At 44.5% G+C, this 22,288-nt stretch overlaps 1 protein-coding gene across 2 annotated transcripts; it reads left to right on the forward strand.

Moving 5' to 3' along the window:
* The first annotated feature begins 311 nt into the window (after nt 1-311).
* On the forward strand, nt 312-22,080 carry LOC115916985 (CCR4-NOT transcription complex subunit 3-like). 2 transcript variants are annotated; one of them, XM_030970721.1, is made up of 8 exons: nt 312-745; nt 2,143-2,238; nt 8,603-8,821; nt 12,573-12,703; nt 14,058-14,105; nt 15,374-15,710; nt 17,884-17,991; nt 22,040-22,080. In XM_030970721.1, the coding sequence occupies exons 3-7, from the start codon at nt 8,662-8,664 to the stop codon at nt 17,925-17,927; spliced, it is 720 nt and encodes a 239-aa protein (XP_030826581.1). In that variant the 5' UTR covers nt 312-745; nt 2,143-2,238; nt 8,603-8,661; the 3' UTR covers nt 17,928-17,991; nt 22,040-22,080. The 2 variants fall into 2 exon arrangements, with proteins under 2 accessions (XP_030826581.1, XP_030826580.1); XM_030970720.1 differs by having other exon boundaries at nt 314-745; nt 14,058-14,114.
* The last annotated feature ends 208 nt before the right edge of the window (nt 22,081-22,288 follow it).

Raw genomic sequence — 22,288 nt, forward strand, 5'->3', positions numbered from 1 at the left:
GTGAAAAATGGGATTTTTTGGGCAAAAAATGGATTTTTGGGTAGAAAATGGGAATTTTTGGTGTCTCTGATATTGTACCCCATCCTGAATTTGTTTTTTCCCGATTTTGGGGTTTTTGCAGCAAATGGAGCGGTTCAAGGTGGTGATTTGGGGCAAAAAATGGGATTTTTTGCGGCGAAATGGGAGTTTTGGGTGAAAAAAAAAGGGAAATTTGGGGCAAAAAAAGGGATTTTTTGGGCAAAAACAGGATTTGGTTTTTTGCAGCAAATGGGATAAAAAATGGGAATTTTGGGGTGAAAAATGGGAATTTTTGGGGCGAAAAATGGGATTTTTGGGTAGAAAATGGGAATTTTTTGGTGTCTCTGATATTGTACCCCATCCTGAATTTGTTTTTTTCCCGATTTTGGGGTTTTTGCAGCAAATGGAGCGGTTCAGGGTGGCGATTTAGGGGAAAAAAACGGGATTTTTGGGGGCAAAATGGGAGTTCTGGGTGAAAAAAAAAGGGAAATTTGGGGCAAAAAATGGATTTTTGGGTAGAAAATGGGAATTTTTGGTGTCTCTGATATTGTACCCCATCCTGAATTTGTTTTTTTCCCGATTTTGGGGTTTTTTGCAGCAAATGGAGCGGTTCAAGGTGGTGGAGAGGGAGACCAAGACCAAGGCGTACAGCAAGGAGGGGCTGGGGCTGGCGCAGAAAGTCGACCCCGCGCAGAAGGAGAAGGAGGAGGTCGGCCAGTGGCTCACGGTGAGCAAATCCCCCCTTTCCGCCCGAAAAAGGATCGAAAAATGCAACATCTCCTGGAAAAAATAAAAAAAACCCGGCGTTTTGTGATGAAAATGGCGTTTTACCAAAAAAATCCGATTTTCCGTGGTAAAAATGGCGGGTTTTGGCCAAAAAAATCCGATTTTTTGTGGGTAATTTCATAAAAAAATCCTGTATTTTTGTGATAAAAATGGCTTTTTTACCAAAAAAATCTGATTTTTCGTGGTAAAAATGGCGGGTTTTGGCCAAAAAAATCCGATTTTTTGTGGTTAATTTAAAAGAAAAATCCGGTGTTTTGTGATAAAATGGGATTTTTTACCAAAAAAATCCGATTTTTCGTGGTAAAAATGGCGTTTTTTGGCCAAAAAAATCAGATTTTTGTGATAAAAACGGCGTTTTCACCAAAAAAATCCGAGTTTCCGTGGTAAAATGGCGTTTTTTGGCCAAAAAAATCCGATTTTTTGTGGTTAATTTAAAAGAAAAATACGGTGTTTTGTGATACAATGGGGTTTTTCACAAAAAAATTCCAATGTTTCCTGAAAAAAAATGGAAAAAATTCAATATTTTGTGGTAAAAATGGCTTTTTTTACCAAAAAAATCCGATTTCTCGTGGTAAAAATGAAATTTTTTACCAAAAAAAATTCAGTATTTTGTGATAAAACGCAGCGTTTCCTGGTAAAAATAAAAAAAAATTCCATTTTTTCTAAAAAAAATCCCTAAAATGTTCAGTATTTTGTGATTAAAATGGCATTTTTACCAAAAAAATCAGATTTTTCGTGGTAAAAATGGCGTTTTTGGCCAAAAAAATCCAATTTTTTGTGGTTTGTTTCATAAAAAAATCCTGTATTTTTGTGATAGAATGGGATTTTTCACAACAAAATTCCAATGTTTCCTGAAAAAAATGGAAAAAATTCAATATTTTGTGATAAAAAGGGCTTTTTTTACCAAAAACCCCCAATTTTTTCATGGTTAATTTCAAAAAACTCCAGTATTTTGTGCTAAAATGACATTTTTTACCACAAAAATCCCAAAACTTTTTTCTCAGAAAAATGAACTTTTTCCTCCAAAAAATCCCTTTTTTTACCAGAAAAATTCGAGTTTTTTCTCAGAAAATTCGGGCTTTATATTAAAAAAAAAATTCATTTTTTATCAGAAAAATTTTTTTCTTATTTCAACTCAAATTTGAATTGTTTTCTTCAAAAAAATGCATTTATAATTTCAAGTTTTTCGTCGGAAAAACGCTATTTTTGTGCTAAAAACGCCATTTTTGTGCTAAAAACTCCGGGTTTTTTATTGCAATGAACTCGTTTTTTGCTGGCTCTGTTTGGTTTTGGGGCTGGGGTGTCACTTTTGGCCGTTTTTGGTGTTTTTTGTGCCAGAACACGATCGACACGCTCAACATGCAGGTGGATCAGTTCGAGAGCGAGGTGGAGCTGCTCTCGGTGCAGACGCGCAAGAAGAAGGGCGACAAGGATGTGAGTGCCAGAAATCCCCAAAATCACCCCAAAATCACCCCAAATCACCCCAAAATCCGCAAAAATCGGCTCAAAATCTACAAAATCACCCCAAAATCCATAAAAATCGCCTCAAAATCCACAAAATCACCCCAAAAATACCAAAAATCACCCCAAAAATCCCCAAAATCACCCCAAAATCACCCCAAAATCACCCCAAAATCCGCAAAAATCGGCTCAAAATCTACAAAATCACCCCAAAATCCGCAAAAATCACCTCAAAATCCACAAAATCACCCCAAAATCCACAAAAATCACCCCAAAATCCACAAAATCACCCCAAAATCCACAAAATCACCCCAAAATCCACAAAAATCACCCCAAAATCCACAAAATCACCCCAAAATCCACAAAATCACCCCAAAATCACCCCAAATCACCCCAAAATCACCCCAAATCACCCCAAAATCCGCAAAAATCGGCTCAAAAATCCCCAAAATCACCCCAAAATCCGCAAAAATCGCCTCAAAAATACCAAAAATCACCCCAAAAATCCCCAAAATCACCCCAAAATCCAGAAAATCACCCCAAAATCACCCCAAATCACCCCAAAATCCGCAAAAATCGCCTAAAAAATCCACAAAATCACCCCAAAAATACCAAAAATCACCCCAAAAATCCACAAAATCACCCCAAAATCACCCCAAATCACCCCAAAATCCATAAAAATCGCCTCAAAAATCCACAAAATCACCTCAAAATCCACAAAATCACCCCAAAAATACCAAAAATCACCCCAAAATCCACAAAATCACCCAAAATCACCCCAAAATCCGCAAAAATCACCCCAAAAATCCACAAAATCACCCCAAATCACCCCAAAATCCGCAAAAATCGGCTCAAAATCTACAAAATCACCCCAAAATCCATAAAAATCGCCCAAAATCCACAAAATCACCCCCAAAAAACCCAAAAATCACCCCAAAAATCCCCAAAATCACCCCAAAATCACCCCAAAATCACCCCAAAATCCCGCAAAAATCGCCTAAAAAATCCACAAAATCACCCCAAAAATACCAAAAATCACCCCAAAAATCCACAAAATCACCCCAAAAATACCCAAAATCACCCTCAAAATCCACAAAATCACCCAAAAATCACCCCAAAATCACCCCAAAATCACCCCAAAATCCACAAAATCGCCCCAAAATTACCCAAAATCACCCCAAAATCCACAAAATCACCCAAAATCACCCCAAAATCCACAAAAATCACCCCAAAAATCCACAAAATCACCCCAAAATCCACAAAATCACCCCAAAATCACCCCAAATCACCCCAAAATCCGCAAAAATCGGCTCAAAATCTACAAAATCACCCCAAAATCCATAAAAATCGCCTCAAAAATCCACAAAATCACCCCAAAAATACCAAAAATCACCCCAAAAATCCCCAAAATCACCCCAAAATCCAAAATCACCCCAAAATCACCCCAAAATCACCCCAAAATCCGCAAAAATTGCCTAAAAAATCCACAAAATCAAATACAAAAATCACCCCAAAATCCACAAAATCACCCAAAATCACCCCAAATCACCCCAAAATCCATAAAAATCACCTCAAAAATCCACAAAATCACCCCAAAATCGCAAAAATCGACTCAAAATCTACCAAAATCACCCCAAAATCCACAAAAATACCAAAATTCACCTTAAAATCACCCCAAAATCACCCAAAATCACCCCAAAAATACCAAAAATCACCCCAAAAATCCACAAAATCATCCCAAAATCCACAAAATCACCCCAAAATCCACAAAAAATCACCCCAAAAATACCAAAAATCACCCCAAAATCACCCCAAATCACCCCAAAATCCGCAAAAATCGGCTCAAAATCTACAAAATCACCCCAAAATCCATAAAAATCGCCTCAAAAATCCACAAAATCACCTCAAAATAAAATCCCTCCCAAAATCACCCCAAAAAAACCCCAAAATCACCCCAAAATCCCAAAATCCATAAAAATACCAAAAATCACCTTAAAATCCAAAATCACCCCAAAAATCCAAAACCCCCAAAATCCACAAAAATCACCCCAAAAATCCCCCAAATCACCCCAAAATCAAAAAATCACCCCAAAATACCAAAAATCACCCCCAAAACCAAAAATCCCCAAAATCACCCCAAAATCCCCAAAATACAAAATAAAAAACAAAATCACCTAAAAACCTCCAAAATACCCCAAAATCCCCAAATCACCCCAAAAACACAAAATACCCTAAATCACCAAAATCACCCAAAACACAATCACCCCAAATACCAAAATCACCCCAAAATCACACCAAAATCCCCCAAAATCCACAAAATCAAATCCCAAAATCACCCCAAAATAAAAAATCACCTCAAAATATCCCAAAATACCTCAAAATCACCCAAAAATCACCCCAAAAACCCCCAAAAAACCCCACCAAAATCACCCCAAAATTACCAAAATCACCCCAAAAATCCCAAAACCTCCAAAATCCAAAACCAAAAATCACCCCAAAAATCCACAAAATCACCCCAAAATCGCCCAAAAACCCCAAATTCCCCAAAATACCAAAATCACCCCAAAATCCCAAAATCACCCCAAAAATCCCCCAAATCACCCCAAAAATCCCCCCCAAAATCACCCCAAAAATACCAAAATCACCCCAAAAATCCCCAAATCCTCAAATTCACCTCAAAATCACCCCAAAAATCCCCAAATCACCCCAAAAATACCAAAAATCACCTCAAAAATCCACAAAATCATCTCAAAATCCCCCAAAAATTGCCTCAAAAATCCACAAAATCACCTCAAAAATACCCAAAATTCACCTCAAAATCCTGAAATTCACCTCAAAAATACCAAAAATCACCCCAAAATCCACAAAATCACCCCAAAAATACCAAAATTCACCTCAAAATTATCCCCTAAAATCCCCAAATTCACCTCAAAATCCCCAAAATCACCCCAAAAATCCCCCAAATCACCTCAAAAATCCACAAAATTACCCCAAAAATACCAAAAATCACCCCAAAATCACCTCGAAAATAACCAAAATCACCCCAAAATCCCCCAAATCACCCCAAAATCCACAAAATCACCCCAAAAATCCCAAAAATCACCCCAAAATTACCTCCAAATTCCACATTCACCTCAAAATCCTCAAAAATCCCAAAAATCACCTCAAAAATCACCCCAAAATCACCCAAAATCCACAAAAATCACCCAAAAATTCCCAACATTGCCCCAAAATTACTTCCAAATCCCCAAATTCACCCCAAAAATCCCAAAAATCACCCCAAAATCACCCCAAAAATTCCCAAAATTATCTCCAAATCCCCAAATTCACCTCAAAATCCTCAAAAATCCCCAAAATCACCCCAAGACTACCCCCAAAATCCCCAAAATCATCCCCAAATTACCTCAAAATTCCAAACATTATCTGAAAATCACCCCAAATTTACCCCAAAATTCCCCAAATTGCCTCAAAATCCTCAAAAATCACCCCAAAATCCCCCTGAAATCCACAAAAATCACCCCCAAATCCTCAAAAATCACCTCAAAATTACCTCAAAACTCCAAAAATTATCTGAAAATCACCCCGAATTACCCCAAAATCCTAAAAATCACCTCCAAATCATCCCAAAATTACCCCAAAATCCTCAAAATTCACCCCAAAACCACCGCAGATCCTCACAAACCGCTTCCACGTGCAGCCCTGGGGATCCCGCGGATCCCTCACCCCATTCCTGCTGCTCCCACAGAGAAATTGTGATTTTAATGGATCCCATTCATTAAATACTCATATCTAATCAATACAAAAATTAAATTTTCCCATTTTTTGGGTTTTTTACCCCAGAAACAGGACAGGATCGAGGCGCTAAAGCGGCAGGTGGAGCGGCACCGCTTGCACACCCACCTGGGGCATCCATCCTGGGGATCCCATGGATCCCATGGCTCCCATTCATTAAATACTCATATCTAATTAGTATAAAATTCAGTTTTTTCCCATTTTCCCCATTTTTCACCCCAGAAGCAGGACCGGATCGAGGCGCTGAAGCGGCAGGTGGAGCGGCACCGCTTGCACACCCACCTGGGGCATCCATCCTGGGGATCCCATGGATCCCATTGCTCCCATTCATTAAATACTCATATCTAATCAATACAAAAATTAAATTTTCCCATTTTTGGGTTTTTACCCCAGAAACAGGACCGGATCGAGGCGCTGAAGCGGCAGGTGGAGCGGCACCGCTTGCACACCCACCTGGGGGATCCATCCTGGGGATCCCATGGATCCCATTGCTCCCATTCATTAAATACTCATATCTAATTAATACAAAAATTAAATTTTCCCATTTTTCGGTTTTTCACCCCCCAGAACCGGACCGAGGGCGAGCGGCAGGTGGAGCGGCACCGCTTCCTTAAGCGGGCGCACCGCTTGCACACCCACCTGGGGCATCCATCCTGGGGATCCCTGGCTGTGCTCCCATTGCTCCCGCATTAAATACTCCCAGTTTAATTTGAATATATAAATTTTAATTTTTCCCATTTTTGGCTGTTTTCACCCCAGAAACAGGACCGATCGAGGCGCTGAAGCGGCAGGTGGAGCGGCACCGCTTGCACACCCACCTGGGGCATCCATCCTGGGGATCCCGTGGATCCCATTGCTCCCCTGCATTAAATACTCAGTTTAAATGAATATAAAATTTAAATTTTCCCATTTTTGGCTTTTTTACCCCAGAAGCAGGACCGGATCGAGGCGCTGAAGCGGCAGGTGGAGCGGCACCGCTTCCACACCCACCTGGGGCATCCATCCTGGGGATCCCATGGATCCCTGAGCCCATCCCATGGATCCCATGGATCCCATTCATTAAATACTCATATCTAATTAGTATAAAATTCAGTTTTTTCCCATTTTCCCCATTTTTCACCCCAGAAGCAGGACCGGATCGAGGCGCTGAAGCGGCAGGTGGAGCGGCAGCGCTTGCACACCCACCTGGGGCATCCATCCTGGGGATCCCATGGATCCCTGAGCCCATCCCATGGATCCCATTGCTCCCCTGCATTAAATACTCATATTTAATTAGTATAAAATTAAATTTTCCCCATTTTCGGCTGTTTTCACCCCAGAAACAGGACCGGATCGAGGCGCTGAAGCGGCAGGTGGAGCGGCACCGCTTGCACACCCACCTGGGGCATCCATCCTATCCTGGGGCATCCCATGGATCCCATTGCTCCCATTCATTAAATACTCATATCTAATTAGTATAAAATTAAGTTTTTCCCATTTTTTGGGTTTTTCACCCCAGAAACAGGACCGCATCGAGGCGCTGAAGCGGCAGGTGGAGCGGCACCGCTTGCACACCCACCTGGGGGATCCATCCCTGGGGATCCCATGGATCCCTGAGCCCATTCCCATGGATCCCATTGCTCCCCTGCATTAAATACTCATATTTAATCAATACAAAAATTAAATTTTCCCCTTTCTGGCTGTTTTCACCCCAGAAACAGGACCGCATCGAGGCGCTGAAGCGGCAGGTGGAGCGGCACCGCTTGCACACCCACCTGGGGCATCCATCCTGGGGATCCCATGGATCCCATTGCTCCCATTCATTAAATACTCATATCTAATTAGTATAAAATTCAGTTTTTTCCCATTTTCCCCATTTTTCACCCCAGAAGCAGGACCGGATCGAGGCTCCGCGGCAGGTGGAGCGGCACCGCTTGCACACCCACCTGGGGCATCCATGGGCCCTGGATCTGGCCCCACAAAAATCTTCTGGTTTTCACCCAAAAGGCCCATCCATGGAGCCGCAGGTGGATCCCATCCTGGGGATCCCATGGCTCCCAGTGCTCATTCATTAAAATCTATCTAAATAGTATAAAATTAAGTTTTTCCCATTTTCCAGGGTTTTTCACCCCAGAAACAGGACCGCATCGAGGCGCTGAAGCGGCAGGTGGAGCGGCACCGCTTGCACACCCACCTGGGGCATCCATCCTGGGGATCCCTGGCTGTGCTCCCATTGCTCCCCTGCATTAAATACTCAGTTTAAATGAATATAAAATTTAAATTTTCCCGTTTCTGGCTGTTTTCACCCCAGAAGCAGGACCGGATCGAGGCGCCGAAGCAGGTGCAGCGGCAGCGCTTCCACACCCACCTGGGGGATCCATCCTGGGGATCCCATGGATCCCTGAGCCCATATCCCATGGATCCCATGGATCCCATTCATTAAATACTCATATCTAATCAATACAAAAATTAAATTTTCCCATTTTTGTACCCCAAACAGGAGCCTGGGACCTAGCCCTGGCCTTATACTCAACGGCAAAACCATTTTTTGGGTTTTTCACCCCAGAAACAGGACGGATCGAGGCGCTGAAGCGGCAGGTGGAGCGGCACCGCTTCCACGTGCGCATGCTGGAGACGCTGCTGCGCATGCTGGACAACGACTCCATCCCCGTGGACCCCGTGCGCAAGCTCAAGGACGACGTGGAGTACTACGTGGATTCCTGCCAGGAGCCCGACTTCGAGGAGAACGAGTTCCTCTACGACGACCTGGACCTGGACGATATCCGTAGGGAAATGGGGGAAAAACGGGGGAATTGGGGAAAAATGGGGTAAAATTGAAAAAAATGCGAAAAAACGGGAGAAAAATGGGATGAATGGGAGGGAAAACAGTGAGAAATGGGAGGGAAATCTTGGAGGAGAACGAGTTCCTCTATGATGATCTGGACCTGGATGATATCCGTAGGGAAATGGGGAAAAACGGGGGAAATGGGGAAAATTGAAAAAAATGGGAAAAAATGGGAAAAAATGGGAAAAAAATGGGATAAATGGGAGGAAAAATGGGGAAAAAATGGGGGAAACTTGGAGGAGAACGAGTTCCTCTACGATGATCTGGACCTCGACGATATCCGTAGGGAAATGGGGTGAAAACGGGGGAATTGGGGAAAAATGGGGTAAAATTGAAAAAATGCGAAAAAACGGGAGAAAAATGGGATGAATGGGAGGGAAAACAGTGAGAAATGGGAGGGAAATCTTGGAGGAGAACGAGTTCCTCTACGATGACCTGGACCTGGACGATATCCGTAGGGAAATGGGGGGAAAAACGGGGGAATTGGGGAAAATTGAAAAAAATGGGAAAAAATGGGAAAAAATGGGAAAAAAATGGGATAAATGGGAGGAAAAATGGGGAAAAAATGGGGGAAACTTGGAGGAGAACGAGTTCCTCTACGATGACCTGGACCTGGATGATATCCGTAGGGAAATGGGGGAAAAACGGGGGAATTGGGGAAAAATGGGGTAAAATGGAAAAAAATGCGAAAAAACGGGAGAAAAATGGGATGAATGGGAGGGAAAACAGTGAGAAATGGGAGGGAAATCTTGGAGGAGAACGAGTTCCTCTATGATGACCTGGACCTGGATGATATCCGTAGGGAAATGGGGGGAAAAACGGGGAATTGGGGAAAATTGAAAAAAATGGGAAAAAACGGGGAGAAAGTGCGAAAAAACGGGGAGAAAATGGGATAAATGGGAGGGAAAACTTGGAGGAGAACGAGTTCCTCTACGATGATCTGGACCTCGACGATATCCGTAGGGAAATGGGGGAAAAACGGGGGAAATGGGGAAAAATGGGGTAAAATTGAAAAAAATGCGAAAAAACGGGAGAAAAATGGGATGAATGGGAGGGAAAACAGTGAGAAATGGGAGGGAAATCTTGGAGGAGAACGAGTTCCTCTATGATGACCTGGACCTGGATGATATCCGTAGGGAAATGGGGGGAAAACGGGGGAATTGGGGAAAATTGAAAAAAAAAATGGGGAAAAAAAAAATGGGAAAAAAATGGGATAAATGGGAGAAAAATGGAGAAAAAAATGGGGAAAAAATTGGGGAAACTTGAGGAGAACGAGTTCCTCTACGATGATCTGGACCTGGACGATATCCGTAGGGAAATGGGGGAAAAATGGGGGAAATGGGAAAAATGGGGTAAAATTGAAAAAAATGCGAAAAAACGGGAGAAAAATGGGATGAATGGGAGGGAAAACAGTGAGAAATGGGAGGGAAATCTTGGAGGAGAACGAGTTCCTCTATGATGACCTGGACCTCGATGATATCCGTAGGGAAATGGGGGGAAAAACGGGGGAATTGGGGAAAATTGAAAAAAATGGGAAAAAACGGGGAGAAAATGTGAGAAAAAGGGGAAAAAATGGGATAAATAGGAGGGAAAACTTGGAGGAGAACGAGTTCCTCTACGATGACCTGGACCTGGATGATATCCATAGGGAAATGGGGGAAAAGGGGGAATTGGGGAAAATGGAAAAAAAAAATGGGGGGGAAAAAATGGGAGAAATGGGAGGGAAAAAATGGGATAAATGGGAGGGAAAACTTGGAGGAGAACGAGTTCCTCTACGATGATCTGGACCTGGACGATATCCGTAGGGAAATGGGGGGGAAAACGGGGAAATGGGAAAAATGGGGTAAAATTGAAAAAAATGCGAAAAAACGGGAGAAAAATGGGATGAATGGGAGGGAAAACAGTGAGAAATGGGAGGGAAATCTTGGAGGAGAACGAGTTCCTCTACGATGACCTGGACCTGGATGATATCCGTAGGGAAATGGGGGAAAAACGGGGGAATTGGGGAAAAATGAAAAAAATGGGGAGAAACAGGGAGAAAGTGGGAAAAAATGGGAAAAAAATTGGATAAATAGGAGGGAAAACTTGGAGGAGAACGAGTTCCTCTACGATGATCTGGACCCGGAAATGGTTGAATATCCGATGGGGAAATGGGGGGTGAAAACGGGGAATTGGGGAAAATTGAAAAGGGGAAAAAATGGGAAAAAACGGGAAAAAAATGGGATAAATGGGAAAAAAGTTAGGTAAATGGGAGGGAAAATGATGAAAAATGGGGGTAAAATGGGAGGGAAATCTTGGAGGAGAAGGAGTTCCTCTATGATGATCTGGATCTGGATGATATCCGTAGGGAAATGGGGAAAAATGTGGGGAAAAATGGGGAAATTGGAAAAAATTGGGATAAAATTGAAAAAAATGGGAAAAAATGGCGAGAAATTGTGATAAATGGGGGGGGGAAATGGGGAAAAAATGGGATAAAACAAAGGGAAAATGGGGGAAACTTGGAGGAGAACGAGTTCCTTTACGATGATCTGGATCTGGATGATATCTGTAGGGAAATGGGGGAAAAAGGGGGGAATTGGGGAAAATTGAAAAAAATGGGAAAAAAAGGGGAAAAAATGGGAAAAAACAGGGAAAACGTGGATAAATGGGAGGGAAAACGGTGAAAAATGGGAGGGAAATCTTGGAGGAAAACGAGTTCCTCTACGATGATCTGGATCTGGATGATACCCGTAGGGAAATGGGGGAAAAACCGGGGAATTGGGGAAAATTGAAAAAAATGGGAAAAAATGGGAGAAAAATGCAAAAAATGGGGAAAAAATTGGATAAATGGGAGGGAAATCTTGGAGGAGAATGAGTTCCTCTACGATGATCTGGATCTGGATGATATCTGTCGGGAAATGGGGGGATAAACAGGGAAATTGGGAAAAAATGGGGAGAAAATGGGAAAAAATGAAAAAAAAAACAGGAAAAAAAGGAAAAAAAATTGGGAAAATGGGGGGAAGTGGGGGGAGAAAGAGGGGGGAAATGGAGGGGGAAAGTGAAGGGAAAAAATTGGGGGGAAAGGGGGGAAAAGGAGGAGGAAAAAGAGGGGGAGAAATGGGAAAACATGGGGGAAAAACAGGGGAAATGGAAAATGGAAAAAAAAAGGAAAATGGCAGGAAAAATGGTGGGGAAAATGGATGGGAAAATGGGGAAAAATGGTTGGGAAAATGGGGAAAAAATGGGTGGGAAATGGGGAAAAATGGGTGGGAAATGGGGAAAAATGGGTGGGAAATGGGGAAAAATGGGTGGGAAATGGGGAAAAAATGGGTGGGAAATGTGGAAAAAATGGGTGGGAAATGGGGAAAAATGGGTGGGAAATGGGGAAAAAACAGAAGAAAATGGGAAAATATGGGCAGAGAAATGGGTGGGAAAATAGGAAAAAATGGGAAAAATGGGCTGGGAAATGGGGAGAAAAAATGGGTGGGAAAAAGTGATTCGGGCAGGGAAATGAATTGGGGAAAAACTGGGATTTTCTGGAGTAAAAAAGGCGAGTTTTTTTAGGATTTGTTGTGTCACAGGCGGGATTTTTGGGGAATAAAAGGGGGTTTGGGAATGGAGTTTTTTGGGGAGGAGCCTGAGGGGTTTGTTGGGGTTCAGGATGGGGGAGGGGCGCTGACAGTGCCCCCCCGTGTCCCCTGTGCCCCCCCAGCGCAGGCTCTGGTGGCCACGTCCCCCCCCAGCCACTCGCAGATGGAGGACGAGATCTTCAACCAGAGCAGCAGCACGCCCACGTCGACCACGTCGAGCTCCCCGATCCCCCCGAGTCCGGCTGCCAACGCTGTGAGTGACACCCAAAAATGTCCTAAAATATCCCGAAATATCCCAAAATATCCCAAAATATCCCAAAAACCTCGCGCAGCTCCCCGATCCCCCGAGTCCGGCTGCCAACGCCGTGAGTGACACCAAAAATATCCTAAAATATCCCAAAAATATCCCTAAAAATATCCTGAAAATACCCCCAAAAATATCCCAAAATATCCCAAAAAATATCCTGAAACTACCCCCAAAAATATCCCAAAATATCCCAAAAATATCCTGAAACTACCCCAAAACGCATCCCGAAGTCCGTGCCAACGCTGTGAACACACCCAAAATATCCTAAAATATCCCAAAAAATCCGCTAAAATATCGCTGAACTACCCCCAAAAATATCCCTAAAATATCCCTAAAAATATCCTGAAACTACCCCCAAAAATATCCCAAAATATCCCAAAAGTCTCGACCACGTCGAGCTCCCCGATCCCCCCGAGCCCGGCTGCCAACGCCGTGAGTGACACCCAAAAATGTCCTAAAATATCCTAAAATATCCCTAAAAATATCCTGAAATATCCTGAAATATCCCAAAATCCTCCAGCTCCCCGATCCCCCCGAGTCCGGCTGCCAACGCTGTGAGTGACACCCAAAAATGTCCTAAAATACCCTAAAATATCCTGAAACTACCCCCAAAATATCCCAAAAACCATAAACTACCCCCCAAAATATCCCAAAAATATCCCGAAACTCCGGCCCACACCCCCAAAAATATCCCAAAATATCCTTAAAAATATCCCTATAAATATCCTGAAACTACCCCAAAAATATCCCAAAATATCCCAAAAATATCCCTAAAAATATCCTGAAACTACCCCCAAAATATCCCAAAATATCCTCAAAATATCCCAAAACCCCCCAAAAAACCCAAAAAAACCCAAAAAACACAAAAAACCCTTCCAGAACCATCAAAAAAAACCACCCCCCCCAAATACACCAAAACCCCCCCAAAAAAACCCCAAAATAATACAAAAAAGACCCCCCAAATAACACCAAAAAACCCGCGGAATACCCAAAAAAACCCCAAAAATCGCCCAAAAACGCTCCAAAACCCCCAAAAAGCTCCAAAACCACCTAAAAACCCCAAAACCACCCGAAGAAACCCCAAAACCCCCAAAATAACCCAGAAACCCCCAAAACCACAAAAAACCCCGAAAAAAAAACCCAAAATCCTCCAAAACCACCCCAAAAACCCCCAAACCCACCAATAAAACCCCCAAAAAACCCCAACCCCCCACCCCAGGAGATTGCTGGGGCCCCCTCCCCAATTTTGGTTTCACTTTTTTCCCCTTTTTCCCCGTTTTTTCCCCATTTTGCCCCCCAGGAGAACTCGGAGGACGACAAGAAGCGCGGCCGCTCCACCGACAGCGAGGTGGGACAGGTGAGGGGGGGGAGCCCCAAATGTGGGGAGGGGTCCCCGAGTCTGGGGGTGCCCCCCAACCCCTTTTATCCCCTTTGCCCCCTTTAAATCCCTCCCCAAATTCGGGGCGTCTTCCCCCCCCGTTTTCGCAATGGATTCTCCCATTTTAGGAGATGTTCCCCCCATTTTTTATAATGGATTCTCCCATTTTAGTGGGTGTTCCCCCCCTTTTTTGCAATGGATTCTCCCATTTTAGGAGATGTTCCCCCCCCTTTTTTATAATGGATTCTCCCATTTTTTGGGGACTTCCTTAAAGACCCCTCCCCGTTTTAGGGGGTTCCCCCCCCCATTTTTGCAATGGATTCTCCCATTTTAGGAGATGTTTCCCCCCCCCCTTTTTTGTAATGGATTCTCCCATTGTTTGTGCTCCCCCCCTTATATTAAGGGGTCTGTTCCCCCCATTTTCATAATGGATTCTCCCATTTTGGGGAGTGTTCCCCCCATTTTCATAATGGATTCTCCCATTTTAGCAGTTGTTCCCCCCCTTTTTATAATGGATTCTCCCATTTTGTGTGCCCCCCTTATTTTAAGGGGTCTTTTCCCCCCATTTTCATAATGGATTCTCCCATTTTAATGGGGACCCCCTTTGAAGACCCCTCCCCAATTTAGGGGTGTCCCCCCGTTTTCACAGTGGATTCTCCCATTTTAGGGGGTGTCCCCCCCATTTTCATAATGGATTCTTCCACTTTAATGGGCCCCCCCCATTAAAACCCCCCCTCAATTAAGGGATGTCCCCCCCAGTTTTTGCAGTGGATTCTCCCATTTTAAGCGCTGTCTCCCCCCCATTTCCATAATGGATTCTTCCATTTTTAATGGGGACCCCTCCCCCTTTAAAGACCCCTCCCCATTTTAGGCGGTCTCCCCCCCCATTTCCACAATGGACTCTCCCATTTTGAGTGTCCCCCCCATTTCACCCCTCCCCATTCATTAATTAACCCCATTAATTAACCCCTCCCCCATTTCAATTCCCCAACTTCATTAATCAATATTTCCATTAATTACCCCCATTAATTAACGCCCATTAATTGAACGCCATTAATTAACCCTGCCCCATATCAATTCCACCCTTTCATTAACTAACCCTTTATTAATTACCCGAATTAATTAACCCCGAATTAATTATCCCTATTAACTACTCCCAATAATTAAACCCCCTAATTAACCCCCCATTAATTAATTCCCCCATTAATTAACCCCTTCCTCTCCTTTTTCTCTTCCAGTCTCCTGCCAAGAACGGGGCCAAGCCCCTCCCCCACGGCCACGCCCCCTCACCGGCCGCGCCCCCTCCATTCCCCGCCCCCTCCTCTGGCCCCGCCCCCCTCGGCTCCGGCTCCGCCCAGGGGGCGGGGCCTGGGGGAGGCTCCCAACCCCCCCAAAGCGCGGGGGGGCCCCAAGGGGGCGGGGCCGGGCCCGGAGGGGGCGGGGCTCACCCGCCAAGCTCCACCCCCACCCCATACGCCCAGGCCGTGGCTCCGCCCCCGGCTCCGCCCCCCAGCGCGCCCCAGCCCCGCCCACCCAGCGCTCAACAGGCCGGGAAACAGAACGGGGGCGCCACCAGTGAGTGAACTGGGAACACTGGGAGGGACTGGGAGGGACTGGGGGCCACCAGTGAGTGAACTGGGAACACTGGGAGGGACTGGGAGGGACTGGGGGGCCACCAGTGAGTGAACTGGGAACACTGGGATGGACTGGGAGGGAATGGGGGGCCACCAGTGAGTGAACTGGGAACACTGGGAGGGACTGGGAGGGACTGGGGGGCCACCAGTGAGTGAACTGGGAACACTGGGATGGACTGGGAGGGACTGGGGGGCCACCAGTGAGTGAACTGGGAACACTGGGAGGGACTGGGAGGGACTGGGGGCCACCAGTGAGTGAACTGGGCAAACTGGGAACACTGGGAGGGACTGGGGGCCACCAGTGAGTGAACTGGGAACACTGGGATGGACTGGGAGGGACTGGGGGCCACCAGTGAGTGAACTGGGCAAACTGGGAGGGACTGGGGGGCCACCAGTGAGTGAACTGGGCAAACTGGGAGGGACTGGGGGGCCACCAGTGAGTGAACTGGGAACACTGGGAGGGACTGGGGGCCACCAGTGAGTGAACTGGGAACACTGGGAGGGACTGGGGGACACCAGTGAGTGAACTGGGCAAACTGGGAGGGACTGGGGGCCACCAGTGAGTGAACTGGGCAAACTGGGAGGGACTGGGGGGCCACCAGTGAGTGAACTGGGAACACTGGGAGGGACTGGGGGCCACCAGTGAGTGAACTGGGAACACTGGGAGGGACTGGGAGGGACTGGGGGCCACCAGTGAGTGAACTGGGAACACTGGGATGGACTGGGAGGGACTGGGGGCCACCAGTGAGTGAACTGGGAACACTGGGAGGGACTGGGGGCCACCAGTGAGTGAACTGGGAACACTGGGAGGGACTGGGAGGGACTGGGGGCCACCAGTGAGTGAACTGGGAACACTGGGAGGGACTGGGAGGGACTGGGGGCCACCAGTGAGTGAACTGGGAACACTGGGATGGACTGGGAGGGACTGGGGGCCACCAGTGAGTGAACTGGGAACACTGGGAGGGACTGGGGGCCACCAGTGAGTGAACTGGGAACACTGGGAGGGACTGGGAGGGACTGGGGGGCCACCAGTGAGTGAACTGGGAACACTGGGAGGGACTGGGAGGGACTGGGGGCCACCAGTGAGTGAACTGGGAACACTGGGAGGGACTGGGGGCCACCAGTGAGTGAACTGGGCAAACTGGGAGGGACTGGGGGCCACCAGTGAAGGACGGAACCGGAGGGACTGGGGGGCCACCAGTGAGTGAACTGGGAACACTGGGAGGGGTTAATGGGGGTGGGGGAGCACCAGTGAGTTCCAAACTGGGCAAACTGGGAACACTGGGAGGGGTTAATGGGGCTGGGATGGACTGGGAGGGAATTCAGGGGGCGTTTGTGGGTTTGGGGTTATTTTGAGGGGATTTGGGTCCGTTTTGGAGTTTTGGGGCCGTTTTGGGGTTGGATTTTTTGGGTTAGTTTTGGTTTTGTGTCTGGTTTGGGTTCAGCTTTGTGTAATTTGGGTTATTTCGTGTTTGTTCAGAATTATTTTGGTTGTTTTGTGTCTGTTTTGGGGGGTTTGGGGGTTATTTTGTGGGTTTGGGGGAGTTTTGTGCCCGTTTTGTGTTTATTTTGGGGTTTTGGTTATTTTATGTCTATTTTGAGTTTATTTTGGCTTTATTTTTGGCTTTATTTGGTTTTTTCTTTATTCTGGGGTTTTCTGTTTTATTTTCGGTTCTTTTCTGTTATCTTGGTTATTTTCTGTTTATTTTGTGATTGTTTTCTGTTTATTTGGGGTTATTTTTTGGTATTTTCCATCCGGTTTGGGTTATTTCGTGGGTTTGGGGTTCTTTGTGTCGGTTTTGGGTTACTTTAAGTTTATTTTATGATGATTTTGAATTGATTTTGTGTTAGGGATGTTGATTTTTAATTGATTTGGTGTTATTGATGTTAATTTTCTATTGATTTTGTGTTATTCATGTTGGTTTTCCATTGATTTGCTGTTATTGATGTTAATTTTCTATTCGTTTGGTGTTATGGATGTTGATTTTTAATGGATTTGCTGTTATTGATGTTAATTTTCTATTCGTTTGGTGTTATGGATGTTGGTTTTCTATTGATTTGCTGGTTTTGATGTTAATTTTCTGTTTATTTTGTGTTTGTTTTGCCCCCCCCAGGTTACAGCTCGGTGGTCGCGACAGCGCCTCGGAGCCGGGGCTGAGCGTGGGAGGGGCCCAGCCCCCCCTGGGGCAGCCCCCGGGCCACGGGACCCCCGGCAGCGCCGCGTGAGTGCCCGGAGACATCCCATAATAACCCTAAATTATCATTAATTATCATTAATTATCATTAATGAACCCCAGCCCCCCCTGGGGCAGCCCCTGGGCCACGGTGCCCCCGGCAGCGCCGCGTGAGTGCCAGGAAACATCCCATAATAACCCCTAAATATCATTAATTATCATTAATAATCAGTAATTATCATTAATTAACCCCAGCCCCCCTGGGGCAGCCCCCGGGCCACGGGACCCCCGGCAGCGCCGCGTGAGTGCCAGGAAACATCCCATAATAACCCCTAAAATGTCCTGAAAATATTTCATAATAACTCCCAAAATATTCCCCAAAATAGCCCCAAAAAATCCCTGAAAATGCCCCAAAACAACCCCAAAAATATTCCAAAATATTTTCAAAATATCCCCCAAAATATCCCAAATTAACCCCAAAAAATCCCCCAAAAATCCCTGAAAATACCCCAAAATTATGCCAAAATTACGCCAAAATAACCCCAAAAATATTTCCAAAATAACTTCAAAATATCCCCCAAAATATCCCAAATTAACCCCAAAAATATCCCCCAGAATTTCCTCAAAGTGTCCTAAAAAATACCCCCAAAATATCCCAGAAATAACCCCAAGAATATCCTTAAAATATCCCAAAAATAACCTGAAAATATCCCCAAAATAACCCCAAAATATCCTAAAAATATCATTAATTGTCATTAATTATCATTAATGAACCCCAGCCCCCCCTGGGGCAGCCCCCGGGCCACGGTGCCCCCGGCAGCGCCGCGTGAGTGCCCGAGACATCCCATAATAACCCTAAATTTGTCCTAAAATATCCTGAAAATATTCCAGAATAACCCTGAAAATATTCCCAAAAAATCCCCAAAAAAATCCCTGAAAATGCCCCAAAATAACCCCAAAAGTATTCTAAAATAACTTCAAAATATCCCCCAAAATATCCCAAATTAACCCCAAAAATATCCCCCAAAAATCCCTGAAAATACCCCAAAATTATCCCAAAATTATCCCAAAATTACGCCAAAATAACCCCAAAAATATTTCCAAAATAACTTCAAAATATCCCCCAAAATATCCCAAATTAACCCCAAAATTATCCCCCAGAATTTCCTCAAAGTATCCTAAAAAATACCCCCAAAATATCCCAGAAATAACCCCAAGAATATCCTTAAAATATCCCAAAAATAACCTGAAAATATCCCCAAAATAACCCCAAAATATCCTAAAAATATCATTAATTATCAGTAATTATCATTAATGAACCCCAGCCCCCCCTGGGGCAGCCCCTCGGCCACGGTGCCCCCGGCAGCGCCGCGTGAGTGCCAGGAAACATCCCATAATAACCCCTAAAATGTCCTGAAAATATTTCAAAATAACTCCCAAAATATTCCCCAAAATAGCCCCAAAAAATCCCTGAAAATGCCCCAAAACAACCCCAAAAATATTACATCCCCACAAAACAAATCCCCCAAAACCAAATCCCCAAAATACCCCAAAATTACCCAAATACCAAAAATCCCCAAACAACTCATCCCCCAAAAAAACCAAAATACCCCAGAATTTCCTCAAAGTATCCTAAAACCCCCAAAATATCCAAAACCCCCAAAATATCCTAAATATCCCAAAAATAACCTGAATTCCCCAAACCCCAAAATATCTAAAATTGATATTATCATTAAGCCCCCTGAACACGGACCCCCGCGAGTGAGTGCCACATCCCATAATAACCCTAAATTTGTCCTAAATATCCTGAAAATATTCCAGAATAACCCTGAAAATATTCCCCAAAAATCCCAAAAAAATCCCTGAAAATGCCCCAAAACAACCCCAAAAATATTCTAAAATAACTTCAAAATATCCCCCAAAATATCCCAAATTAACCCCAAAAATATCCCCCAAAAATCCCTGAAAATACCCCAAAATTATCCCAAAATTACGCCAAAATAACCCCAAAAATATTTCCAAAATAACTTCAAAATATCCCCCAAAATATCCCAAATTAACCCCAAAAATATCCCCCAGAATTTCCTCAAAGTATCCTAAAAAATACCCCCAAAATATCCCTGAAAATATCCCCAAAAATATCCCCAAAATATCCCCAAAATATTCCCAAAAATATCCCCAAAATCCCGGAAAATGTCCCCAAAAATATCTCCAAAAAATCCCTGAAAATACCCCAAAATTATCCCAAAATAATCTCAAAATATCCTGAAAAATATGCCAGAATGACCCCAAAAAAATCCCTCAAATTTTCCCAATTTAACCCCGAAAATATTCCCCATTCCTTCCCCCATTTCCCCCCCAAATTTTCCCCAAAATCCCCATTTCTAACCCCATTTTCACCCCCAATTTCCCCATTTCCCTCCATTTTTCCCAATTTCCCCATTTTTAACCCAAATTTTCCCAATTTCCCCATTTTTAATCCAATTTTCCCAATTTCCCCATTTTTAACCCAAATTTTCCCATTTCTAACCCCATTTTTCCTCCCATTTTTAACCCACCCAAAACCCCCCCCCTTTTAACCCAAATTTCCCCATTTTAACTCCAATTTCCCCAGTTTAACCCAAATTTTCCCAATTTCCCCATTTTTAACCCCAATTTTCCCATTTTTAACCCCAATTTTCTCAAAATATCAATTTTTAACCCCAATTTCCCCATTTTTAACCCCAATTTTCCCAAAATCCCCAATTTTACCCCAATTTCCCAATTTTTAACCCAAATTTCCCATTTTTAACCCGAATTTCCCCAATTTCCCCATTTTTAACCCAAATTTCCCCATTTTTAACCCGAATTTTCCCAATTTCCCCATTTTTAACCCCAATTTTCCCCATTTTAACCCCAAAATCCCCATGTTTAACCCCATTTTCCCAAAATCCCCATTTTTAACCCCAATTTTCCCATTTTTAACCCAATTTCCCCAATTTCCCCATTTTTAACCCGAATTTTCCCAATTTCCCCGTTTTTAACCCAAATTTTCCCATTTTAACCCCATTTTTCCTCCCATTTTTAACCCAATTTGCCCAAAATCCCCATTTTTAACCCCAATTTCCCCATTTTCACCCCAATCTCCCCAATTTTAACCCCAATTTTCCCAATTTCCCCATTTTAACCCAAATTTTCCCAAAATCCCCATTTTTAACCCAAATTTTCCCAATTTCCCCATTTTTCACCCCAATTTCCCAAATTTTAACCCCAATTTTCCCAAGATCCCCATTTTTGACCCAATTTTCCAATTTTTATCCCCAATTTCCCCAATTTTAACCCAAATTTTCCCAATTTCCCCAATTTTAACCCAAATTTCCCTGTGTTTCCCCATTTTAAACCCCAATTTCCCCGTTTTTAACCCCATTTTCCCAAATTCCCGTTTTTAACCCCAATTTCCCCATTTTTAACCCAATTTTCCCAAAATTCCCATTTTAACCCCAAAATCCCCATTTTTAACCCTGATTTCCCCATTTTTAACGAAATTTGCCCAAAATCCCCGTTTTTAACCCCATTTTCCCAATTTCCCCGTTTTTAACCCAATTTGCCCAAACTCCCCGTTTTTAACCCCAGTTTCCCCATGTTTAACGCCATTTTCCCAAAATCCCCATTTTTAACCCCCAATTTCCCCGTTTTTAACCCAAATTTCCCAAAATCCCCCTTTTTAACCCCATTTTCCCAATTTCCCCGTTTTTCACCCCATTTTCCCAATTTCCCCATTTTTAACCCAAATTTCCCCGTTTTTAACCCCATTTTCCCAATTTCCGTTTTTAACCCCATTTTCCCAAAATCCCCATTTTTAACCCCAAAATCCCCGTTTTTAACCCCAATTTGCCCAAAATCCCCGTTTTTAACCCAATTTGCCCAAACTCCCCGTTTTTAACCCCAATTTCCCCGGTTTTAACCCCAATTTCCCCGTTTTTAACCCCAATTTGCCCAAAATCCCCGTTTTTAACCCCATTTGCCCAATTTCCCTGGTTTTAACCCCAATTTCCCCATTTTTAACCCCAATTTGCCCTAATTTCCCCGTTTTTCACCCCATTTTTCTCCCCCACAGGAAGGACCCGGCCCCCGCCCCTCCCCCTCCGGCCGCGGGGGGCGGGGCCGGGGGCGGGGCTGCGCTGCTCGGCCCCGCCCCCCCCAACCCCCCCCCCCCCCCCCCTTCCCCGAGCCACAAGGGGGGGGGAGGGGCGGCCCCGGCGCTGCTCAACGGCCCCGCCCCCTTCGGCCCCGCCCCCGACATCAAGGTGAGGAGAAAACGGGAATTTGGGGGGAAAAATGGGGATTTTGGGCAAAAATAACTGGG

Source organism: Camarhynchus parvulus, unplaced genomic scaffold, assembly GCF_901933205.1.
Source record: "Camarhynchus parvulus unplaced genomic scaffold, STF_HiC, whole genome shotgun sequence".
In the NCBI taxonomy this organism is placed as follows: domain Eukaryota; kingdom Metazoa; phylum Chordata; class Aves; order Passeriformes; family Thraupidae; genus Camarhynchus; species Camarhynchus parvulus.